The 24,548-nt window shown below is 47.9% G+C and overlaps 10 protein-coding genes across 10 annotated transcripts; 5 read left to right on the forward strand and 5 right to left on the reverse strand.

Annotated features, from left to right (window-relative positions):
* Positions 1-924: 924 nt before the first annotated feature.
* On the reverse strand, positions 925-2,199 carry TRV_07096 (uncharacterized protein; the record flags this gene model as incomplete). The annotated part of the gene is made up of 3 exons (XM_003018824.1): positions 925-1,566; positions 1,630-1,865; positions 1,932-2,199. 3 exons carry the CDS (start codon positions 2,197-2,199, stop codon positions 925-927), a joined length of 1,146 nt encoding a protein of 381 aa, XP_003018870.1.
* Positions 2,200-2,984: 785 nt separating this feature from the next.
* On the forward strand, positions 2,985-3,823 carry TRV_07097 (uncharacterized protein; the record flags this gene model as incomplete). Its single annotated transcript, XM_003018825.1, has 3 exons — positions 2,985-3,022; positions 3,104-3,245; positions 3,326-3,823. The coding sequence occupies 3 exons, from the start codon at positions 2,985-2,987 to the stop codon at positions 3,821-3,823; spliced, it is 678 nt and encodes a 225-aa protein (XP_003018871.1).
* A 108-nt stretch (positions 3,824-3,931) lies between these two features.
* Positions 3,932-5,727, reverse strand: TRV_07098 (choline dehydrogenase, putative; the record flags this gene model as incomplete). Its single annotated transcript, XM_003018826.1, has 4 exons — positions 3,932-4,134; positions 4,198-4,795; positions 4,914-5,432; positions 5,563-5,727. The coding sequence occupies 4 exons, from the start codon at positions 5,725-5,727 to the stop codon at positions 3,932-3,934; spliced, it is 1,485 nt and encodes a 494-aa protein (XP_003018872.1).
* Positions 5,728-7,750: 2,023 nt separating this feature from the next.
* TRV_07099 (uncharacterized protein) lies at positions 7,751-9,078 on the forward strand (the record flags this gene model as incomplete). The annotated part of the gene is made up of 4 exons (XM_003018827.1): positions 7,751-7,968; positions 8,035-8,289; positions 8,463-8,592; positions 8,677-9,078. The coding sequence occupies 4 exons, from the start codon at positions 7,751-7,753 to the stop codon at positions 9,076-9,078; spliced, it is 1,005 nt and encodes a 334-aa protein (XP_003018873.1).
* A 1,356-nt stretch (positions 9,079-10,434) lies between these two features.
* TRV_07100 (uncharacterized protein) lies at positions 10,435-12,311 on the forward strand (the record flags this gene model as incomplete). Its single annotated transcript, XM_003018828.1, has 8 exons — positions 10,435-10,474; positions 10,556-10,875; positions 10,897-10,972; positions 11,099-11,259; positions 11,316-11,407; positions 11,465-11,765; positions 11,819-12,154; positions 12,213-12,311. The coding sequence occupies 8 exons, from the start codon at positions 10,435-10,437 to the stop codon at positions 12,309-12,311; spliced, it is 1,425 nt and encodes a 474-aa protein (XP_003018874.1).
* A 1,507-nt stretch (positions 12,312-13,818) lies between these two features.
* TRV_07101 (uncharacterized protein) lies at positions 13,819-14,313 on the forward strand (the record flags this gene model as incomplete). Its single annotated transcript, XM_003018829.1, has 1 exon — positions 13,819-14,313. One exon carries the CDS (start codon positions 13,819-13,821, stop codon positions 14,311-14,313), a length of 495 nt encoding a protein of 164 aa, XP_003018875.1.
* A 95-nt stretch (positions 14,314-14,408) lies between these two features.
* On the reverse strand, positions 14,409-17,118 carry TRV_07102 (uncharacterized protein; the record flags this gene model as incomplete). The annotated part of the gene is made up of 4 exons (XM_003018830.1): positions 14,409-15,372; positions 15,435-15,655; positions 15,731-16,724; positions 16,877-17,118. 4 exons carry the CDS (start codon positions 17,116-17,118, stop codon positions 14,409-14,411), a joined length of 2,421 nt encoding a protein of 806 aa, XP_003018876.1.
* Positions 17,119-17,367: 249 nt separating this feature from the next.
* On the reverse strand, positions 17,368-19,754 carry TRV_07103 (uncharacterized protein; the record flags this gene model as incomplete). Its single annotated transcript, XM_003018831.1, has 3 exons — positions 17,368-17,495; positions 17,542-18,399; positions 18,488-19,754. 3 exons carry the CDS (start codon positions 19,752-19,754, stop codon positions 17,368-17,370), a joined length of 2,253 nt encoding a protein of 750 aa, XP_003018877.1.
* Positions 19,755-20,961: 1,207 nt separating this feature from the next.
* On the forward strand, positions 20,962-22,072 carry TRV_07104 (uroporphyrinogen-III synthase (UroS), putative; the record flags this gene model as incomplete). Its single annotated transcript, XM_003018832.1, has 2 exons — positions 20,962-21,235; positions 21,423-22,072. 2 exons carry the CDS (start codon positions 20,962-20,964, stop codon positions 22,070-22,072), a joined length of 924 nt encoding a protein of 307 aa, XP_003018878.1.
* Positions 22,073-22,531: 459 nt separating this feature from the next.
* Positions 22,532-23,807, reverse strand: TRV_07105 (uncharacterized protein; the record flags this gene model as incomplete). The annotated part of the gene is made up of 3 exons (XM_003018833.1): positions 22,532-22,926; positions 22,997-23,634; positions 23,701-23,807. 3 exons carry the CDS (start codon positions 23,805-23,807, stop codon positions 22,532-22,534), a joined length of 1,140 nt encoding a protein of 379 aa, XP_003018879.1.
* Positions 23,808-24,548: the final 741 nt, after the last annotated feature.

Consider the following 24,548-nt stretch of genomic DNA (forward strand, 5'->3'; position numbering starts at 1 on the left):
CGGGTATATATCTCAGAGAATGCCCTGGGGCATCCCTAATTCTCTCTCTCTCTTTCAGCAGAAACAGTTGAAATCCTGAAATCGTCTATTCGAGAGAGAAAAAAAAATGAAGCCTCAACTTGCTCTCCTCTGCCTTGCATCGCAGGCAATCATTGTTGTTGGAGTCCCTGCTGGACTTGAAGGTGCGTTAAAGTGAATATATAGCCACCTCCCAGTTCCATTGCTGAGATATTTCTCTTCACCGTCGGACATCGGCCCGGCGGAGTCAAGATTATATTGGATAGCCACGAACGATATGGAGGCTGTTAAAGCAGCAGAAGCGTCTCCAAACTGTGAGTTTATTGGCTGGCATCTTCAGAGAATTCAGCTACTCTCCTAAACGTATGGTTATCTGGTATGAGATGAAGTCAGGCTCACCGAAGTGATCGAATATAGGGTGCAACACTTGTATTGGGCTTTGCACTGGAATTACATGCTGCTCTCCCCGTCCATGGTGTATTTGGACTGGGTCGTTCTGCTACTGCGGAGCATAGGCGGACACCAGGATTGTGTGCCTGGAAATATTGACAAACCGATGGCATGTCTTGTGTCAGGCCCCCAGTCATTCTTTGAATTCCTTTCGGGGCGTGTGGATACACGCAAGGGGTCGTAAACACAACTACCCACGCTGATGCTTATGCAAATCTATTGGTGTGATGTTTTTGTAAATCGCTCAAATCAAATCAAACTTCCGTACTGGAGTTCCTGAACATAGTATTTTGTATTTTTGTACCCTACGAGAATGTCATAGAATAGCTGGAGGCGAAGAAAATGCCATTGTACCAGCGTATTTAACACCGTCGGTAACATTGAATTCTTTGGTCTATTTCCCAGCTAAGGTGCAGTTTAAATTACACGACTGTTGAGGGCGACGGCAAAGGCTCTTTATGCAGCCCAGACATCTTTCCCCACACTTTCAATCCAGTGGCCGAGCTGGTTAACTCCAGCATCCCATTCACGTAGTCTCGTGCGCATTCCTTCGATTTGAGTCATATCCAGGACCTTTGGCTGTACCCAGTGGATGTGTGCTATTTGTGCAACCTGGTCAATTGTGCCTTTCAAGAGACCCAGACTGAGGGCTTTCATGATCAGATGTTCAATTTCATTGGGTTGAACTTTGGTTTCCTCTGATATGGTGGCAAAGGTCATGCTTCTATTGTGAGGTGGTCGGCGGAAGACCATCTCGGTGAGGGCGGCAAGAGATATCTTCTGATATAAGAATACCTTATGTTGCTGAAGCAACTGGTTCTTATCCATGTTTACGGCCAGTACATCATACGCACTAAGGTCGCCTCGGTTGAAGGCCATAAGCAACTCCCGAAGCCAGGCATGAGGGGTACCCTTTAGCTCATCCAGGACGGGGTGAAGCAATAGTTCACCAAAATTGTAAATGGTATCAGAAACTAGAGCTGCAACGCTCAGGTCGTACGCTCTGGCAACACGATGTTCCGGTGCCAAAGACTGCAAATCAATGCACGCTAAATATAGGAGAGCATTTTTGTAGTATGAAGCAAATTCAAGCTTCGCCTATGTTATGGTTCGTTAGCAAAATTGTATACCTTTCCAAAAAGTAGACTCGTCACTGCTTACATGATAGTAGTCTGCGTTTACTTTGTAAAACGCTGCGTGGACTACATTCTCGACGGAGTCGAACATGTCCAGCACTGCCTGTGAAGCATCGAGATCCTTTCGAGCTCCCTCAAAGTCCTTTAACCGTAGTTTAACACTAGCAACGTCTGCAATCGCATACACGTGGGCATCTTTTGACTCTGGTTTATCAACTTTGCTGGCCAATGAAGCTAGGAAGGAGAGTCGCTCTTGGTCATCTAGTTAAGGAACATTCGTTAGCAGTCAAATCCGGGCAAAAATATAAGGACAACGGTCCCACGAACCACTGCACTGTGTCGATGCCATCAGGCCCAGTGTTACAAATTTCAGCTGATTTATCTTGTCTGAAAAGGTAAGGATGAAATTTTTGAAAAAGGACAGCCTCTGGGGCGCGCTCTCCGGTAGACAAAAGTACTCTATCAGAGCATTTGTGAGCTGGTGCCATAGTTTTCGTTCCCAAAAATCTTCAACTTGTAAAAGCAGTGACTGGGATTCATCAAGAGCTTCCCCTCGTTTCTCCGCAAGGAAATCTGGGATCTTGTCAACCTGCATGGTGACGGGTAGGTTTGGCGAAACGGCGTCGGACGGAGGGACGAGACCGAGCGAAAGGAGTCGCGGAGACGAGCGGGAGGCCGATATTTGAGCGTGAGGTGATATAATCTAGTGAGTTCTGAGGGCTTCTGCTGTCCCTGGCATCACTATCAAAATCGCTGGAAGGAGATGGCTGTTTGCTGCGGCGTCGAGCAAGGTCAACGATGTTTAGAAGCCAGAGAGCTTGAGTGGTCCCTGCGCCCAACCGTAGAAGCTTTGATGAGTAAGCAATTGCTTAGTCATGCCTTACTCAACTTTCTTTTTTTAGCTTTTCTCCAGATATCAAATCGAAACCACCAACCATCTGGACAGCTCAGCATCACCACCAGCATCACCACCATGTTCAGCCTTGCTTCACACTGCTAATATGAGGAGGGATTGTCGCGGGAACTAGTCTTGCTATCCCTGGCTGGGTTCACGGGTATCCGGGGCTGACTGCATCCGAGGATCTCCCAAGAATAAGCTAGAGAATGTGTCCGAGTATGTGTCCGAGGCCCTTGTACATTCTGCAACGCAGAATAGCCATTCGTGAAGAATACCTGCCATGACTCACAGCCATAGAATATGGAGCTTGAGAGTATTTGGAGATAGCGTGGAGATGTTCAAGGGGGCAAAAAATATATAAATCATGGCTTGAGGCCATGCATTTGTTATTCCAAGACCTTTCTTTGTATCTCAAGAACAATTAATTCCTATCACCTCTGCCCTTGTTATCTATTGTTAGAATACAAAGATACTCCAATACGATGCTGGATATAGCTGCGACAAATGAGGCGCATTTCAAGTGAGAATCTTGCGGACCTACCTGACATCCAACGTCTACCAAAGGAGGGCCGGAATACTGACAATACTGACAATGTCTAAGTGCTGCTGCTTCGACATACGAAACTCGTTTCGCAGAAGCCCTTCGAATCATTGGCAATGAAGTTGGAGAACGCTCCAGATGGATTTGCCCGCAATGGGGTGATACGACTGGCGATGTCAAGCCATTCAGGATGCTTGACTATGCATGCGGTGCAGGATCTATGACACGAGTGGGATATTGTCCTAGTTGCAGCCATCAACATTACGCTAATCGTCTATATAGGCATTGCTACCTCATGTTTCGGAGGCCATTGGAATTGACATTTCCCAAAACATGGTTGAAGAATATAACAAAAACATTGCTGCCCTGGGGCTACCAACAGACAAAATGTTTGCTAAAAAGGGAAACCTGCTGTCAGATAAGCCGTCTGAGGGATTCTCTGAGCCAGAATATTTTAATTTCGACCTGGTAATCATCGGGTTTGCTCTCCATCATTTCAAGTCCCCCGACCTTGCTATGAAGAGGCTTGTTGAAAGACTAGCACCTGGTGGGATCTTGGTAGTGCTGGACTTCATAGAGCACTCAATCAAAGTTGAAGATGGAGTTACGGCTTCTGGTTTTGGCCCTGACCTAAGACGGCAATTTGAAGATGCCGGTGTTGGGGACGGGTTTGATTACGTGTTACCGGATAGAGGAGTCATGCATGGAAAGCCTCCTAAGGAGCTGCGGTATTTTCTCGCTCGTGGGGAACGCCTGAAGAGCGTCACAACACAGAGCTAGCTATTTAGAGATTCTAACTAGTCCAACGCTAATAATTTTTGAGCCGTTTACTTATCCCCTTCCTATTGGATCATCTCCTTTTAAATTTTCTGAAGTGATTCTCGCCTTCTAGTTACCGTTTTTAATTATCTCTGCACATTTTTCGCCAATTCCGTAGGCTGGCATCTGGTTGTGTCCTCCGTGCAACGTGGGCATGACACTACAGTCTGCAACTCTCAAGCCAGCAACGCCTCGTACACGCAATTTCTCGTCGAGGACCGCATTTGGATTATCTGATTTACCCATGGCACAAGTTCCGCCAGGGTGATAGCCTAAGCCCGGTTAAATAAGCATAAACATACATTTTATATGACGTAAAACTTGATAACACTTACAAGTTGTTCCATGCTCCTTGACATAAGGTATCCATTCATCTCTGGTCTTGAAGGTGTGGTGCTTGAGTTCTGGAGGCCAAGAACCCTTGATAATATCCTTCGTTCCAAGTCCTTCAGTGAGAATCTCATTCCCCAACCTGCAGGCCTCGGTAATAACAAGCATATCAAGCGGGTCATCAAGGTAGTTGCAGTCTACTGCGGGTGGATCAAGAGGGTCTGTTGATTTAAGAGTTACAGAGCCGCGAGATCTAGGACCAAAGAGTTCGGCAATGAAGGAGAAGGTATGGCTGTTTGTTGGGAAAATGTTGTAGTGCTTCGGTCCACCATAGCATTCGGTGTTGAATAGCTCAATATTTGGCTGGCATGGGGCGAGTCCCATTGGGTCTCTCCCTTCCTCATGCGGCGCATTTTTCCAGGCCGGCACATCTGCCAGGAGATCATCAACACGGGCAAAGGCAAAGGCTCCAAAAGGGAACGAAGACAAGAAACCCGACTTGCGTTCTTTCCACTCGGAGTAGGACTTTTCGAAGGCGCCTTCGTGATAGACGAGATGGTCGTTTGTTAGACCTTCCTCAGTCTCATAAAAGATAGCTACAATCTAATGATGTTTTAGCGGGTGGCTTGAAAGGCAGCGTAAGATTGGCGGGGAGAAGGCATATCAGGAATATTCATGTTTCCTTTTGTTTTCCAGCCCAGGGCGCGATTGTACAACTTACGAGATGGTCCATTAGATTCTTGCCAACACCAGGGAGGTTGATTTTGCAAGGGATACCATGTTTATCGAGTTCCTCTTTTGGCCCAATTCCAGATCGCAAAAGAATAGCTGGGCTGCAATAGGCACCGCCACTAATGATAACCTCCCGTGTCGCTTGGAAAGTTCGATGCGTCTTGTCGGCGGTTGAGATGGCTGCAACCCCTGTAGCCTTCAAGCTACCTTCACGGGGCTCAATAATAACCTTGTCAACAGAGGTATTGCACAGGATAGTTACGTTATCCTTGCGATTGCCTTTGGTAAGGTAGTCAGCAGCAGTTGATCGAAGCCCCTTATGTACAGTCCTTACAACATGGCCGCAGCCATGGGGCACTTCGCCGGTCGAGAATAAGTCTCCCTTGTATGGAATGCCTTTAGAAATGAACGAATCCAAAATCCGCTTCGATATCGGGGCAAGATCGTGGGGTTCCGTATGAATGGGGCCTGAAGTTCCATGAACACCTTCCGCACTTTCCAGCCACGGCTTCGGATGGTATGTTTCCGCCTTACGTGTGTGTCAATAAGTGTTAGCCTTCTCTGTCTCCCGCCTTTCTTTTTCTCTTATTATTCCCGTCTTCCTGGGAGGGCACGTAAAAAGATCGGGTAGAACACACCTTTGACATGCACTTGAAGAATTCCTCTCCGCTCCAACCCTCAAGACCCCAATCATCGTAGTCCTGTTTGCATCCACGGATGCACAAGGTGCCGTTACATCCACTACAGCCACCAAGGAATCGTCCTCTGCTTAGCTTAATTTCCCTGCCATCCACACCTGGCATTGGATTGGTGATAATATTCCAGTCAGTCTCTGAGTCGAAGTTGTTCAACCAGCTAGGACTCCCTGTTAGTATGTATGCATGGCTGGTTTAGGGGCGCGGAAGGGCCTGTATACCCTCCCACCATATGAACATTTTCTAAATCTGCACTATCAGGCCCTGCTTCGAGGACCAAAATTCTGAGGTTTGGGTCCTCTGCAAGCCGCGCAGCGACAACACAGCCTGAAGTGCCTCCCCTAACATCCAATTGTCAGCATTTTAGTGCATGCCAGTCAGAGCTATCATTGATGGTCTTCCATACCCGCATATAATGTAGTCGTAAATCGAACTCATGGTTACTCCGTAATTAGCTAGCTATTTAGCACTTTGTTTCGCTGTCTTCTCTTTTTTATTCAAAACACAAGGCGATTGCCAAATGCTAGCTTCTGTTTTTGCAACTTTGACGGGTTTCTGGAAGCGACTGAGGTGTGAAAAGTCGGTCTTCACCCCGCCAGGGCAGCGAACCCACTCCAAGAGCTCTCTCTCAGTAGTTTGCATGACAGTGGCAGATAGGGTTTGTTGATTGGCCGGCCAGGTGCTCTCGGGACGCTGTCAATTCTTCCCTTGGGCGAGGAGATCATGGTACCCCGGAAAAGTCCCATTGCACTATCGGAACTAGTAGAGGGAGATCGACGGCTTTTCTGCGCTACTGAGGTGATGCTGCTTGTGAACCTCGTATTATTTTGGCATGTGTGATGATGCCCTTCCCGCCCAGAAAGGGTAACCCTATGGAGGAACTTCGAGGACGTTACGTGGAAAAGGTAACCTCCATCTCAGTGGAAATCCGTAAACTTCATGATTATCGCTAACCAAAGGGTAACTAGTTATCGGTTGACATCTGGCCATACAGGCAACCAGGCGCTACTGAGTAGTTAGTTATTTGATCTTGTGGTTTAGTTAGCGAACAAGTTGAAGATCACCCACTACTCTTGCCTCATGGAGGCGAAAAAGGAACATCATCCGTCCTGGAAACGGCGTGGATGCCACAGTGCTATGGTGGATGCCGCCAGTATGAAAATAATAATAATGGGAAACAAAATATGATCGGTAGAGAGAGGAGACTCGGATTCAACCTTCCTCGGGGCTAGCCACCTGAAGAGTTCCTCTCTATTGGCCTGGAGCGCAAGCGATGCACCCGCCCTCAGCAACGATCGATCGACGATTTGTCTGCCTCTAATTTGATACAGCGAATAGATACCCACCACTTCCAAACTCCCCCAGAAGCGAAGAGATAACTCAGAGCAGTTGGTGCTGGGATTCTGTCTGTCTGCAGCTGGAGACGCTCAGAATGTTGCCACTAAATAGCTCGAATTGACGCTGTTGGGTTCACTAAATAGCCCACTAACTCACCAAGGTTAAGGCTAGGTACTTTGCGAGGTGTCGACAAGAGGCAGTCGTCGATAAACAAAAAGCCCTTCGGACGGAGCGCATTATTGCTTTTCCTATGTGCCGGGGACGATCTAAGCATGGCGTGACCCTTTTATATAATACTAGATCAATCAGCATGGTGACTTTGATGGGTTTCGGTAGACAGTTTAACTAACTCTTCTCTACACAGAAAATTATGGCCTTCATATCGATGAACAGGGAGTAACTGCTTGGAACAGGCGACTCTGTGGACAATGAGAAGGAGGCTCAATCTTCCATCAAAGTCACTGTCCAAGGCTTTTCTCCTGGATTGTATAGAGCCAGAAGCGAGATGTGGGATTCAAAGTCAACGCCGTTCAAGAATGAGGCGTGGACGGAGTATGGAATTGGAGTTGCGGTCATCTTGCTGCGAATAGGCGCTAGGTTGAAAATTGTACGTTGGAACTGGCATGGAGATGACTTTATAATCATCCTGGTGTTGTTGTTGTGGTCGGTTAGTAGTTTCAAGACAAACTGTTCCTCGTTGCTTTCCCCTTCTAGACCAAGATTAAAACAGACAACTAACTGTCAAGTCAGGGAGAGCTCGCGATGCTGGAATTAATAGGTATGACAGCGTGGAATGCCTATCGCTCTCGACACTTCGCCGACTAAAACTTCTCGCGCAGGACAAACCGGGACCAATATCGGCCTATCGGACGCCCAAAGAGCTGCTCTTACCCCGGATGAAATTGCAACATTGGAGTTTGGTACCAAATGCAACTTGGCGGGCTGGTTGATGTATACAACTCTCATCTGGTCTCTCAAAGCATGCATGCTGTTCTTTTATGCCCGGTTAACGTATGCTCGCGTCTTTTCTGCCTCTCCCATGAGCAACATAAAAGACGAAAGCTAAACCTTCTCCAGGATAGGCCTATACAAGGAGAGGATGGTCAAGATTGCTGCCATAATATGCGCATGCACATATGTTATCAGCATGATAACCATCCTAACACACTGTCGTCCTATCGAAAAAAATTGGCAGGTCAATCCGGACCCTGGAGGTAAGTTCGACTTCTCACAGAGCGGTAGCACATGGCCCAGTATTTCTGAACTGACAAATATAGACCTTTGTACCCTGGGTATTCCGAACTACATTACAGTAGCAACAACGAATCTGCTGTGAGTATTCCAGTTAATAGAGAAAGAATCCCAGCTGACCATCACATAGCACGGACATGCTTCTTCTTTCGATCCCATTACCTCTTCTGGTAAGAGTTCGGATACCACTAGCACGGCAAGTTCTCCCCCATGTTCCAGATATGCTATCGATGAGGCTAATGCGTTGTATTTAGAAAGATGGTCATTGGGCTATTGCTCTGTGGAGGCCTCTTTATCATGGTTGCAACTCTTCTCCGTTGTATTCTGTCCATCGAGTCCATCCATGGTATCAATATTAGCACTATTTGGGCTATAAGAGAAAGTGTATGTTCCCACCTCAGCGCAAACATACTATGCCTTCAGCTGCCGGCTGTCAGAACTTCTAATGCTGACTTGGTGACCTTCTAGTTTGTTGCCATCCTTGCCATTAATGCGCCCTGTATAAAACCAATATTCAGCCCCAGGGCCTGGACGGTTACAAGCGACGACTCCTCACCCAGAGACAGCGAGAACCCATCTTCAGTTGGGACATGCAGTCATCAACTCAGCAAGATGTCTAAGTCATCCCGGTTTGACCAGTTATCTGTTCTCAGGACAGTCGACGACCACTGCAGTGAGGAGCTATCCCTTCCATACAACCAGGCGCAGATGGGATTTGCTAGCCAGAGCACTAACAGTGCGCGCGGGGCCACTGCATCTTCAGAGGACCAGTCCCTTGAGATCAACCGCTCTGCGCACGGAGGCATTCATATCACTACGACATATGAGGTTACTCCTTCTGAACCTTTCGAAAAAAAGCCACAAGTATGAATTATGATACTACCGTTCTCGCAGGCACAATAGGGCCCGCTTTCTTCCATTTGTACAGCATGGAGTTGGTTTTCGTTTGGTGGCCTATGGCACGTTTATGAGGATCTATATCTCTTCCAGGTTACTAAAGGCGGGTTTATTCATTTCTGTATTGTCTCGTGGGTGTATGAGCTTGGGCCTATCGGGATATCCTAGGGTGGGGTGTATTGATATCACATTTCTTTTCCAAAGACTCTCGGCGTTCAACGAAGGGTATTGTTTTGCTTGGTGCTATTCCGCCCCGGTCTTCAGATGCATTAGTTCATAATGCATGGTTTTGCTCAGGAACGCATTGGTGACATCAACCGTCGGCTAGATTCCTAGATAAAATAAGCTAGACTGACAATAACGTCGATTGATTAGTCTATTTGCCACTTCAACCACTACCGTGGTAACATTATATTATTGTCCACATGATAGTTCATAAAGTTCGTTGACTTTTTTCGTAAGAGGTGAGTGTATCAAGTCATTCGACTTCAAACCACAGATAGGTTAACACACTTCTAGTCTATGATGACTGACTCATGGCTGATGGCAAAGTCTGGCACACCTTACGGAGTAAGTAAAAAACTCCGATTGATCTATATTTAAATAGTGATCAGTAAAAACTCAAGCCCAGGTTCCCAGGTTCTTGGATTCGCACGGAACGCTTGGACCCTAAGGAGAGGTTGAATTGAATAGCATGTATCAACTTTGGACCTCAAACAAGGCCATGTATGATCTGCTATTGGCTATATGGAATGTAATGGCCTTGAGGGTCTCCACCGTTCTACCAAGCCGATTGTTGGATAGGCAGTGATCTCAGATTTTATCTCTGCTTTACTGTGAGCTGGTTGCTAGTTGCCTCTAAGTTGGGGGCCATGTTCAAGGCCATTTCGTGGTCACAGCGCTTTGATACTCATGTTGTACCGCATCTCTGAGTGGGCAATCGGAATCGTTCGCCGAGGACCATTGGATGGAAAGCTTCCACTTTAATCACTGCGTTGAGGGTCCGTCAGATATCAGTGTCTTATCTGGCATGATACTGGTCATCGGCAAGCTTATATGAAACATGAATCCCCGGAAAGTCCCATAGTGAGTATGCAGATCTATGATCATTCCCGAACGCTGTATTCTTTCTTCAGGCAATTGTGAGGTGTTGTCTCTTCTCATAGCTGCGAATACTCGACTGTTTCGAAGCGACTATCCTGTCATCCCATATACACGCGCGAAACAACACTATCTGCAGCTATAACAGTATAGCGTATTAGCTAAACAGCGCCTAGCTGATGCCTGGCGGACGACATAGATGCCGTAGACAATGTTAGAGAACAGGAGATGTCGTCAAAAGAAGATGAAGACGAGAGGAACCGACGATGTAATTCGTGTTTCTCTATTGGATAGAACAGCGTTAAAGCGGCAAGGTTTATCGCCGCATCAGGCTTAGTGTCGGCTTCAGGCTCTCCCATCAACAGCCAGCGATTTATCAACTTTCGAGAAACGACAAAGGACAAGCCATCGTCGGACTCCCCTGATATCGCAACTCTCTCGACCGGCCCGCGTCTGTGGTGGACTATTTTGCTCTCGACGGGCATTAAATGGTTCATTGACCAGGGTCACAATGCAGAAGTGCCGCGCCGTGCAGAGCGCCTTGAGCCCCAAGGCCGCCCTCCCAATATCAGCTCCCGTGCGAGCTCAACCTCACATCCAGCGCAGGAACATACAGGATGTCTTCATTACCCGGACTGGATCTCCAATTATAAAGGTGCAGGGCGGACGGTATGTATTTCCTAGGCCTAGTGTGGCGCCAATGGCAACGGAGGGAAGGGGGGCACTTTCGCTAACGTCGGAATCGTCACTAGGTCGTCTCTCGGAGGTATGCTTGCGAACAACATATCTGCTATTGGCAGTCCTATAGATACTAAAAATTATATCAATTTCCAGGACACACTGCTACCGTTTTCGGCGCAACCGGTTTCTTGGGTCGTTATATTGTGAACAGACTTGGTATGGGGAAACCGCATTACGCCTGGATGGGATGGTTTGGCTGATATTGGTATTTTCACAGCGCGTCAAGGATGCACCGTTATCGTCCCATACCGAGAGGAGATGACCAAACGGCACCTAAAGGTTACTGGAGATCTGGGCAGAGTTGTTTTCATGGTATGCATGCGAAATACTGCGATTGGTATATACTCTTTGCTGAACGACAGTAACAGGAATATGACCTCCGCAACACCCAATCAATCGAGGAGAGCGTACGTCACTCCGACATTGTCTACAACCTGATCGGCCGAAACTACCCCACGAAGTAAGAATCCCCAGTGCGCTAAACTAACATTACCACGATATTAATAACCTGGTATAGGAACTTCTCTTATGAGGATATCCATGTTGAAGGAACAGAACGAATTGTGGAATCAGTTGCCAAATATGACGTTGACCGATACGTCCATGTTTCCTCGTATAACGCTAGTCTTGACTCCCCTTCGGAATTCTTCAGGACCAAGGCTCAAGGTGAAAACGTTGCAAGATCCATTTTCCCCGAGACCACTATCGTCAGACCAGCCCCGATGTTCGGATTTGAGGACAGGCTTCTGCACAGACTTGCCAGAGTTACCAACATCTTCACTTCCAATCACATGCAGGAGCGATACTGGCCAGTTCACGTAAGTCTCCCTCTAGCATATTAACTGAAATCCCATTTCTGACTGGATCATAGGCTATTGACGTTGGCCGGGCTCTTGAAATCATGCTCATGGAAGAATGGACCACTGCCCAGACCTTCGAGCTCTACGGTCCCAAGAACTACTCTACCAAGGAGATTTCCGAGCTTGTTGACCGTGAAATCATCAAGAAGCGCCGACACATCAACGTTCCAAAGGCTATCATGAAGCCTGCTGCTTACTGGTTGAACAGACTCCTCTGGTGGCCCATCACATCTGCTGATGAAGTTGAACGGGAATTCATTGACCAGCAAATCGACCCAACCGCGAAGACCTTCAAGGACTTGGGAATTGAACCGACTGATCTCAACACCCTTACTTTCCACTACTTGGTATGCATTTTACAGCCGTCCGAACTCCTTGGGAGTCTTACTAACTTCTCAATTACAGCTTGGATACAGAAGCTCCCAGTACGCAGATCTACCACCAGCCACCGAGCGGGAACTCAGGGAGGAGAGAAAATACCTCCACGTCCTGGACTCTCAATAAGCTGGTATTATACCATAGTTCTTCTTGCATTTTTAGATCTTGTATGTATGTACACACAGTGTCTTTCTGACGCCCTCAAATTTCTTTATCTTGTAACTTGCACATTCCAGTTAGTCCATGCACGGGTCACGAATGGCACCCCTCTAGTAGACTATGGCTTCCAAGTCCTTGCGTTCTTCCCTAAATGCTCATCTCGATCCTGCCTGAGAACCGGTCAATGGTCGCAGGCTACGGAGTATCTACTACAAATATGGACCTAACTAGGTCGCTGAGGGCCGGCGCGTTTGTCGCTTATCACGTGCTGAGCTCTTCCATCAGCATGTATTTCGCAGGGCGTAGTTCCTTTGGTCTTTAGAAGAACAGCATCATCAAGGCTTTCGCCTGTATCAACAGCTGGCCTCTACTGCTTACATCTAGGATAAATAACCGATGGAATCGTTGGGCACACAAGATTCAGCTAAAGGCCCTTGTTATCTCTATCAACCTCCCAGTCCAGCTTGAAAGCGACAACTTTAATCCTTTGGCCCGAAACCTTCATTGAGATATACTACTCCTAGCCATACAGATGCAGTGCCATCCGAGTGACCGTCCTTTAGACAGCGAACTCGATGTTCTTTTTGAAAGAGGTGTTAAGGACGAGGATACCTGTTGTGCCGTTTGTGGTGTTCCAATAATTGTGGTGAGTTGGATTTTATATCAGTATCATAACTATGTTGTTCCATTTGCTAACTACCAATCTACCTTATGCAATTGTAAAGGCTCCCACCGAACTTAGAGAAAAGAATTACAGAAGATACGAGTGGTGGACTCCATGCGCAATCCATGCTGAGGACTACGAATACGATTCCGTACCTGGTGGTAATGTCTGGATTGGTCGACCTGGTCACGACGTACCGGTAGAGGTATACGGTGCAGATGGTTTGGCTACCCTTTTCTACACTGTAACCCCAATGATTGGTTACCTAATAAATAAAGGCCTAATTGAGTCTTTTAGATCTCGAAATCGAGGATATCTATTGTGGACCAGCAGAACAGACGAAACTGGTGAATTATACATTACAGGGTAAGGCATATATTGGGCTTCACCCAAAATGTCTAGACATGATGCAACGCCTAAGTTCTTATCGTACTACGCTTCGTCGCCACGGAGTGGCTATAGCAGGGCCAAGAACCCTCAGTCAATTCTATGAGGTGTTACAAAATCGGGTATGCGCATCTAAAAATCGTGCTCTACAATATTCGGTTACCATTCGCAAGCCATTGGAGCCACACTTTTATTACTTTAGACGAGCTTGCATTTGTGAAGCGCGATGGCCAATTGGTATTCCAGAAGTCTTTGTATGCCTCTCGGTTCCCACTCTCAGGTTAATTCCCCATACTTATTTCCAATCCGCAGGAATATGAAGTAGAACCATACCCTATACAAAGCCTTACGTCTGAAATTCTGAGCTATCTTCAGCCTCTTCCTGAAGGCCGCCGGTCTGGCTTTTCTGAAAAGTCCATTTTGATGAAGAAGCTTCCAATGGAGATAGTTGAGCACATCTGCCTCCATCTCCACCCGTTTTCTGACCCTGGGGTGGCATGTACCTACGAATTATCGCCAAATATATGGCGTGATCTTCTATTCCGTCAACAGCTTCTTCCATGGCTCTGGGATCTAGATCCAGCCATCCTCGAAAGTCAGCCATTACAACATAGCAACGGCCAACCTTCATACTCTAAAGATGACTTTTGGGACTGGGAGCAACTCGTCCGGAAGCTTGCTCAAGTGGAGGCCTTCGAGCCAGGAAATTCGTTAGAAAATGCTCCACTACGCTTAAGAAACCGAAAAAGGATATGGAGGCTGTTAGATGAAGGCAGACGTTTTGATATAGAGGATTGGATATGGGATGGAAAGTACCAGAAAGAGCTTGAACTGTTTTACGAACGTTGCGAAGCATCCGGTTTGATATTAGCAAGGGATGAAGATCTCAATGTACTTAGTGGTCGTCCACGTAAATAGCAAGAAAGTCGAGGGTTGATACGTGAAAAGTCTCAATCTATATTCTATTCACAGCACTTTGAACTTGAAAAACTTACAATTGGAAATTGATGGTTTCAACCCTGTACCTCCTTTTTCAGCCTCGGCAATTCTGGCTCAAGAGTAGCAAGCATCTCTCGGTGAGCTTCTTTCTCAGGCTGTGTAAGTATTCTTGATTGTTGTCCCAGTGTCAATAGTCGGTCCTGCGAAGCTGTAGAGTCGGCACCCAGCCACCAGGTAACACATCCATACTTGGATTTGTCTACAAATGCACCACCATAGGCTTTGTCGCTATTAAGGTCACCACATGCATCAAGCATAGCTTTAAACATGTAGGCACAATAGGTGTTCAACGGCAGATCGAATTTTAGCGAACAGCCCGTTTGGTCTTGAGCCCAAGTAACTGAGGCCACAAGCCCATTGTTACCCCGTAGCGCATAGCCGAATGTATTTGATGTTGGGAGCAGGTCAGCGATAGAACAAAGATCGACGACCAACTTGGATGCCTCCTCCTTGCCGAAGGAGTTCCATCGCTTGTTCTCGTTGTGGTCGCGGAAGCAGTAGTATCCGCCGGAAGGCTCAGTTGGAAGCGGCGGATCTTGAGGTTTACGTGAAGTTTGGGAAGGGTTTTCCGGTGTCCTGGGCGGTTCATCCATTGTGGCTGTGGCCTTCGTGGGAGTAGGAGTATTTGGTGCAGAAGGGAGGGGGCATACGTCCCGAGCACCAAGGCCAGCGGATCCTTCCGATAGGGGAACACGTTTCCAGGTTAGCTTGATCGGCCTGGTGCACACACTCTCGTCGTTTAGATAGTCAAGTTTGTATACGTCTTTCATGCGTTGCAGGGATGTATGCCACTCGTCCCATGTTTCTTTACCGCCCGGGACTTCCAGTGCTTTCTGGGCGCTGTTGTTAAGACCATCCTCGATGGATGCAACTAGTAAATCAACATATTTCTTGGCAATGGCCATCACACCTCCAACCCGGATGTGTTCCATCCAATATTTGTAGATAACTGGAAGTTTCGGTTGGTTAATATTGAAGCTAGAAGAGCGAAGCGTCAGTGTGACCAGTCAAGAAAGATTATTGTCACGGCCATTACTTACAGGATTGAATAAATGCGGCTGTTGGTGCGGTCAAGGGGGTTAAATGTGTAGTCGGAAGTCCAGATGTCGCAGGCAATAACTAGTCTCTGGAGAACTAGCATTCTCTCGGAAAGTTTTCCTTTCGCCCCAGCCCAAGGGGTGTGAGGGGTTATCTTTGTGTTCTCGGTCCCGAGAGCATTATCCGCATTAGTTATTATGTCCTGCTCCCAGTTACCTCCGATCTATATAAAGGGATATCAACACGTCAGCATAATAATTTAGAGGTCCATGGAAGTAAGGTATAGAACACGACTTACAGCTGTTTTTATAATGTTTAGCTCAGCTGTCACACCGATGAAGTCCCAATGTCTATTACTCGCTAGACCATCATAAACGAGCTGGAGTGAATTGCAGGGCATAAACATGTGCTCTTGGAATTCTTCACAACTCCAGCCCTGAACTTGGATTAAATATTTAAAAAAATCACCCAGCCAGTTCTTTTCATCTATAAAAGGTTCGTCAGTCATACTAGATTTTATAGTTGGCAGGAGGTATGCAAGAGTATATAACTTACAAACGTGTTCAATACTCGGTCGCTTGCTATTACCATTTCGCCCAACAACATCTGCATCAGGGACTTGCGTTACCACTGGAACGCAGTCGGAGTCTGTTTTGCTATACCACCTTGGCATCTGTTGACTTTTTGGTAGTGAATTGGATATGGCGTGTGCGATGTACTGAGTTGCACCTGTATATGCAGGAGCTAATGCGCTATTCCCTTTAGCGAATGTACAACTGCCAATATTTGTAACAGTTTCAGCCGCACCACGTTTGTGGAGAGAAACATAGGTTGGCTGAGATAAATCTCGAGCTATAATATTGTCCTGGGCGATTATCCCGGGGCCATGGATGGCTTTCCCTATCAAGCAAGGGGCACAGCCATTGTAAGGATCCACATTAGGAGGAAAGGTAGCAGGAGGGGTAACATGTAGGCATTCATCACTGCTCATCGATGTGATAGTAGTTGTTGTCCCTGTCGGTTCACAACCAATGGTCGGGACACAGGCTGTCGATGTGCAAGAAGTCATTGTTGCCATGGCTATATCAGTTATAACAGTGCAATATTCTGCACATATTGAGGCCGTTTGTTTCACAATGCATGAAGCTGTTGACGTAGGCTTATTGTCGCCGTCTCTGTCTCCATCCTTGTCTCCGCCGTGACAGCCTCCAGATACAGAACAACCGCAGCCAGCCCCCGTACAGCCGTCGATCCCACCACCACCTCCGCCGCCACCGCCGTTTCGTCCAGGGCTATTACAGCCCAATCCGGTACAGCCAGTACATCCGAAGCCATTGCACACGCAGGCTAGTCCGAAGCAAGAGCAGCCTGGGCCCTTGCACCCGGCACACCGTGAACCCTTACAACCGCATTCGGAGCCGGCACATATACAGTCCAAGCCAACGCAGCTGCTACATTGTAGCCCAGTGCATCTACCGTTATAGCAATCTCTGCCGGTGCAACTTTGACAGTCAAAGCCGGTACAATGTCCATTATGGCAGTCGGAACCAGTGCAGCCGTTGCAACTGTTGCCAGTGCATTCTCCATCATGGCAGTCTCGGCCAGAACAACTGCTACAATTGGAGCCGGTACACCGCCCTTTATGGCAGTCTTCGCCTTTGCAGCCGTCCCAGCCAGTGCAATCATCGCTGGTACAGTGGCCATCCGTACAGTCAGGACCACTACAGGTTTGTTCATGGCAATTTGGACCGTTACAGACTCCATTATCATCACAGTCCAAACCAGCGCAGCCGAGACTAATGCATTTATCTCCGTGACACTGTCTGTTTTTGTTACAATCTGAGCCCACACAGCCAGATGTCACGCAACCGTCACTAGTGCAAACACCATTGGTGCATCCAGGCCCAATGCATCCCCGGACGATACAGTCGGGACCTACGCAAACACCATCAAGGCAATCAGACCCGCGGCAGCCAAAGGAAACGCAAAGAAGCCCAGTGCAAACACCCATTTTGCAGTCGGGGCCTTTGCACTGGCCATTGGTACTGATAGGCCAGGGTCTGCTAGGGTCGGTGGGAACCGGTCCATCCGGGCCTGTTGGGGTCGAACCACCGCTGCCGCCTCCAGGGAACTTGGGACCACTTCCAGCTGGACACCATTCGGGCGGGGGTGGACATCTTTTTTGTGCTGGGGAAGGCCCGGGAGAAGGGGCAAGCACGCATTTTCCTTTCGCAGACTCGGCATTGCCGTTGTATGCACTAACACACCACTCGTAATTCCAAGTTCCCGGGAAGAGGAGATATTGATCGCTGCAGGTCATCTCAACAGTATTATTTTGTGCCTGCGATATACTGCCTGGCTTGTTCACATTGCGTGACCATAGCCGATACCCTGCGGCGTTGGGAGAGGCAGCCCAGGTTAGTTCAATTGTAGTTGGGTCGTTAGCATATATCTCTAGACTAGAAGGTGGTGGTGGTGTCCCTCTGCCGACCATAACGCTGTTCACGATTTTAGGGAATCCTCCACCAGCAGCGTTCCAAGTAATTGGCGCTACAAGATAGCGATGTCCAGGTACAAGGTCCTTGATACGTGCAGGGGAGCTGAGGAAGCTTGCACTCGTAATAAATGCACATTCTTCATCCTTGTCCCAGTACAAGATCTCATACTGGGTAATCGAATCGGTGTAAGGTCCAGTAGGAGGGTCCCACGAGACATCAAAGCCAGTTGATGTAGCCCCAACAAGCACATTCACAGGAGCCGGGGCCGTTTTAGGGGTTGATTTTGCAGACAACACCGCCGTCCAGTCACTTTTAATGGTATCTCCAGCACTAGCTCGAACTCTGACATCATATACCCAGCCATCTTGAGTCCAATGGGCATCCCATCTATTGGCAGGGACGCTTCCAGCGGAGAATTGTGTGACCCCTGAAATGCGAGACTCGACATCATAGCTATGTGCACCGTACACTATTGGCAGAGCTCGTTAGTAAGTTAATACGTTTACTAGTGAAATAGCCAATCAGCGTGTTGGAAAATGGACAATCACGAAACATACCTGCGTCCCATGTAGCTGTCACTCCTCCAGGACTAGAGACCACCTTGAAGTTCGATGGGACGGGCAGAGATCTTGATGGAATGTCTGATGGAACCTCTAATGCGGAAGAGCCAATCTTGAAATCATTGACCAGCGTAAGTGTAAAGGCACGCGCGATCTGGAATTCACCTTGCGCATTCGGATGGAGGCCATCATAGCCAGCCGCGCATGCGCTCGGTTCACAGTCGTAGTTCTCCTGCAATTCGACCAGGTGGATGGGCGACTGCTTGGTGCTCCATTTCGGCAGCGCAGCCCGTAGAAGCGAGTTGTAGATCGCCGTACTGACTGGCAGATCGTCGCGGCCGCCGATGAAGCTGCGCTGCGGCACATTCGCAACGGCGAACTTGAGGCGCGGGTTTGCGTCACGTGCATTGTTTATAATGGTGTGCATGCTGTCCAACGTCCCGGCGGCATCACTATAGAACCAGCCCAGGTCATTGAAGCCCAGCATCAGGAGCATCAGGTCCGGCGGGTGTGCTGCGACGACCTCGCGGATGAGGCCCTTGTCAACCGCAGCTGCACGCCCCCAGACGGCAAAATGATGGCTGTCGAATTCGGGAGAGGCTCCGGGAGCGTAGCCTCCTGAGGCCTTGACGGCGCCCATGGGCTCTTTGGTTCCATAGAGCCGCGGCGGTGATGGAGCTTGAGGCTCTGCGGGCTGTGCTGTACCAGTGTATGGACCAACGAATGTGGCAGCTATACCCTGATCCCGGAACCACTGCCACATACGATAGCGCCAGGTCCAGTCGCCTTCTTTGCCCTGGGTCATGGAGTCACCTACAAACATAACCCGCAGCCCTGGCTGACGTTCAGTCAGGCCAGTCCTGGCCGTATAGTTGCTTGGTACTGCTTTAATGGATGCTTTGATGGCGGCTAGCACCTCTGCAGTATCATGTCCCACTGTGCCAGCTGGTAAGGGAGGCATGAGGCTTGCCAGCTGCGCATACGCATCATAATTGGAGATATTCGGCGGAAGAGCAATGGCTGGGATGTCAGAGAGTCTGACCAGCTTGCTAGAGACTGAATCCGCTATGGAAAGCGCAGACACGAAGTCTACTGTGACGTTGGAGTTGTTTACCGTGGTACCATGAGAGGGCATAGTGGTTCTGTTCGTGTCATATTGGGATCTCAGTGCTGCTAACCAAGGTGATGGCACGGCACCCGAAAGGGAGATGAAAGAGTGAAATATGGCGAGGAAAAAGAGGAGCTTCGAGGTAACCCGCTCCATAGTGTTGGCAGGTGAGAGTTTCCACCCTATGTAATACTGAACTGATGATGTCTTCCATCTATCTACTTGGGGCTGTGGTATTTATACCACTTCTGTTCCCTTTGGGATCCTATATGAAGCCCTACTTTCTTTCTCATTATCGAGAAGTGTTCCACAGTAGCCAACATCAAAAGAATACCCCTAGAGCAGCTGTTATTGGTATGAAATGGGCTATACTTAACAACAACTAGACTGTGGATATTGTATTTGCATGTTGGTTTATCCTCTCCCCACCGAGCAGGGTTCTTTTTGAGTCACAGTGCTACGCCTTGATATCTATTAATCCTCCCGGCGGCTGTCTCCAGCACGTTTCTGTTGTATGGACCCATCCGTTATTGCGAGCTAAAATGGAGCCGTTGCTTAGGAATTACATATTTGTTGGCTTTCTTATAAACCCGGAGTACACAACTGTGACTAGTTCATTTTCCTTACTCTTACCCTGCTATAGCAGTTTTCTTCGTTTGTGGTGCTATAACCCCACAAAGCCCAATTCATCAGCTCACTAAAGGAATTTTGTATAAATATGGTATACATATGCTGGCTGCATATTTCTAACTATCTAACCGCCCGCGAACCTTCGCTGTGTGAGCTATGCGCGATTCATCGAATGATGAAGGTCTACATTGGAGCCACAGCCGCACTCAACATCATTTTTAACGGGGGCCTTCTTGTCTAAGTTCCCCTGACTTACACGGTTCGACCTGGATACAATCGATTGGCCTACTGACACACCCGCGGTGGAGATATAGGCCCATTGCCGAACAGTTCCGCTCATGGATTCTCCTATAGTAGGGATATAGTCCGTACTGGGGTATTGTGATATAAGCAGGCACCAGGTGTCATGCCAGTGGACACAACATGCTTACTGCGTACACTCACAGCATTACGCTGGTGTTGATGGCAGTGGGTGTGCTAGTCGTCGTTCACAGAGATGATGAAGTCCATCGATCCCGAAGAGGCCTGATAATACACGGGATATAATGAATACACAGCTATTGAGAATATCATGTAGCTTATATGAAGTAGATATCTGGCACTGTTTAGTGGCTTCCGAGGTACCGCGGTCAAGCTTATTACATTAGCCTAACTACTCCGTAATAGTTATCTTCTTACCAAACATTGATCTTTCTTGCAAGTTAATTACATATGTATCCGCCAGTTTTTAATCATGTCTCTATTACCCGTTACCAAAGAGATCCCGATATATTTCCTTAAAACAAAATCAACTCCTCATGATGGCTACGAGGAGTACTTTTCGCCGTCCAAAGGCTTCAAGCCGTGTTTCATCCCGGTCTTGGAACACAAATTCAACCACAATAACCTACAAAAGGTGAAAGACTTGATCCTCTCGGGTGCCGTGGCTAAACAGTATGGCGGAATAATATTCACTAGCCAGAGAGCAGTTGAAGGATTCTCTCGGATGGTACAGGATGAGGTAGGGAGTAAGTGTCGGCCGTCTACGCTGCTGAATATAGGACATGGCGGCTAACAGAGTCTCTCTTCGCTCGATATTAGAAAACCACACCGTAACCCTCTCTCACTCTCTGTCGTTTTACTCCGTGGGCCCAGCAACGTATAGGTCTCTCAAGTCACTGTGCGATGTCTACTTCCCGCATTCCCAGGTTATAGGGGAAGAGGCAGGCACTGGAGAGAAACTCTCTGGCCTGATTCTCGCCCATTATAACGGTCTACGGCGGAATACATCAGATGGGAATGGGCCTTCGAGAGGTATAAGGGAAAAGCTACCTCTTCTTTTCCTTGTTGGCGAACAGCATCGTGATATAATACCGAAGACACTCATGTCGCCGTCTCTAGACGAAGAGGAGCGCATCGGAGTTGCTACGATGGTTGTCTATGAGACCGGAGTCATGGAGAGCTTTGGGCAGGATTTTGTAGCAGCTCTTGAGATGGAGGAACGCGCTAATAAGGCCAATATATCTGCGGGAAATACCAGTCCGCATAAACAGTTAATATGGGTTGTGGTCTTCTCACCTTCAGGGTGTAAGGTAATGCTGCAACAATTAGGACTCCTAGAGGAAGATCAACCAGAAGAACATACGTCTTCAGTACAGGCCCCTGGAAAGAAGAGGACACCGAGCAGGTGGTCAAGGTTTGACTATCGAATTGCAACCATTGGGCCGACTACGAGGGACCATTTGGTCTCCAATTTTGGGGTCCAACCGGACGTATGTGCTGAGAAGCCTTCCCCTGGCGGTCTGTGGGAGGGAATTGAACCTATTATAGAAGAGTGGAAAATGTCTAGAGAGCAAGACAGATGACCCGCCCAGGCATCTTCAAGTATAGACCATTCAAATCCGAAAACTCATTCATTAAATGCTGGAATTAACATCAAAGTCAAAGACAGTGTAAGTGTAACATTATGTGGCTATGATATCTCAAAACAGCATCACTGACAAACTATCTATAAAACGAGGCACTAATCAAAATTCCAAAGCATATAGACATTGATTCAAGACTGCAATGATATAGGCTACTGTCAAAGATAGCGGATTTCCCTAGGTCCAGCCATTTGTACCTTAAATCACACACTGCGTGTGGTTTCCACATTTCTTTTTCAATATTTGTAGAAAGAAAAAATGGGAAATAGAGAACAGGCGGTGGAGAGATTGTTAGTTAGATATCACAAGTAGGAAATGGGAACGAAATGTTAAGCGGAGAAAAAAAAAAGAACTCTAACGCATGATTTCTTCGAATATGAGGACTATATTCATAATCCGTTAGTTGACTGTAAGGAATAATAGGCGGCAGAGGAGATTCAACGTACGCTTGAGCTGCTCCTTGCTCAGTGTGTCCTTATCCTTATCAAAATCGAAGAACTCCTCTGGGATGGGATCCGCAGAGGGTTCATCCTCTGGGTCATGGTAGGGTTCCAGGTAAGGGTGACGCAGTGCTTCTTCAACTGTGATGCGCTTGACAGGGTTAAAGGCAAGAAGTTTCTCCAATAGATCTAATGCCAGATCAGAAGTCCTGGGGAATATGGCTTTCAGCGCAATCTTCTTCTTGAATGGTAGGGAACGAATATATTCTCGTGCACGGCGGGATTTAATTCCGTAATAATCCTCCATCGTTGGCGTTCCAAGGATGTCCAGGATGAGGGTTAATTGGTGGTGGTCTAAACATTATTATTAGCCAATGCAATAAGGGGGTTTTAAGTTAGGTATTGGGAGATAGAGCAAGCATACAGTCCTTTCCAGGGAAGAGGGGTTTGCCGCTGAGCATTTCAGCTAGAATGCAGCCCACGCTCCAAACATCGATGGCTTTGGTGTATTCTTTGAATGTTAACATGATTTCTGGGGCGCGGTACCAACGGGTTGCAACGTATTCAGTCATGAATCCGGAGTTGTCGTCTGTTGAGGCAGCAGAGCGAGCAAGTCCAAAGTCGCAAACTTTAAGGTCGCAGTTTGCATTGAGGAGCAAGTTGGACGGTTTCAAATCACGGTGGAGCACGTTGGCAGAGTGCATGGCCTTAAGTGCTCTTAGGGTCTGATAGATGAAGTATTGGCAGTGGTCGTCAGAAAGGTCTTGGGTACGGATGACTCGGTGCATGTCAGTTTCCATCAATTCCTGCGACAGCGTGTTAATACGATTCATGCAACGATAACTCCCATATTGAATAACTCGTACCTGAATAAGGTAGACTTCGGTGAAGCTCTCAAAGTTGCGGGGTTTCTGAATGTCAAGGATGGATATAATGTTCTCGTGGTTGAAATATCTAAGTAGTTTCATCTCTCGTAGAGTGCGAAGACAGAACATGGAGTGGTCGAAAGGTGTGATCTTCTTGATGGCAACTTTCTGACCTGATGGCTTGTGTACAGCAGAGCTAGATATGGGGAGCGATTAGGCATGGTTACCAAGTATTGAACGGTGGAGAGAGTTCAAGAATTACCAGACGATCCCGTACGCTCCCTCGCCTATCACATCCTGGATATCATACTGATCAGAGACGTTGAAGGATATCTTCCTCGAGCCCCCGTTGGGAGCCGGCTGGACCATGGTGTCTCTGTGTCAAGGATAGCAAAAGCTCCTGGATATTGGCTGATAATGGTAGGTATGAAACAAAGCTACCTGGCAAAGACAGACATTAGAGGAATGGTTTCAGGACGAGTTAGAGTATGCGAGAGAGAAACTCTTCGGGTCTATGGCTCGGAGGAGGAACGAGAAGTGAGAAGATGAGGAGAAGAGGGGAACAATCTGTAATGAGAGGTCCATGTATCAGCATTGAAGTGGTCTCCTGAATAAGGGGCTGCCTATTCATTTGCGCCTGGATAACACCACCGGCCCCGGCCCCGGCTTGAAACCGCGAGGAACTCCAGCGTCACTTACATTTGAGAGTAGACGGCGTCGGCTTTTCCCCCCCTTTTTCACGCCCTCAACGGCCCAGTGCGACCGGGACCGGGCTGTCCTCCGAGCATAGAATAGGAGATATAAGGCACCGTGACGTACCGTCTGGCCTAGCGCGGGGCGAGCAGCTATAGTCGGCCCTTTAACCCTTATTCTCCCCCAAACAGTACCGTTCTATTCCAACGATCGAGCAGACAGACGAGACGATTACCGGCTTGGTTCACGCGTTGCCGTTTGGGTTTTTTTCGGTCGTTCTGCGAGTTGGCTGGCAGGCCGTTTCGTTAAAAATAGCTGGTGGGATAGGCAGTGGTTAGACCTCGACTCGACTCCAGAGGCAACACAAGGTTGCGGCAACACGGAGGACCACGACACACGACGGGGAGAGAGAAAAAG

The sequence above is a fragment of the Trichophyton verrucosum genome (genome assembly GCF_000151505.1).
Source record: "Trichophyton verrucosum HKI 0517 chromosome Unknown contig00896_1.f1.exp, whole genome shotgun sequence".
Lineage (NCBI taxonomy): Eukaryota > Fungi > Ascomycota > Eurotiomycetes > Onygenales > Arthrodermataceae > Trichophyton > Trichophyton verrucosum.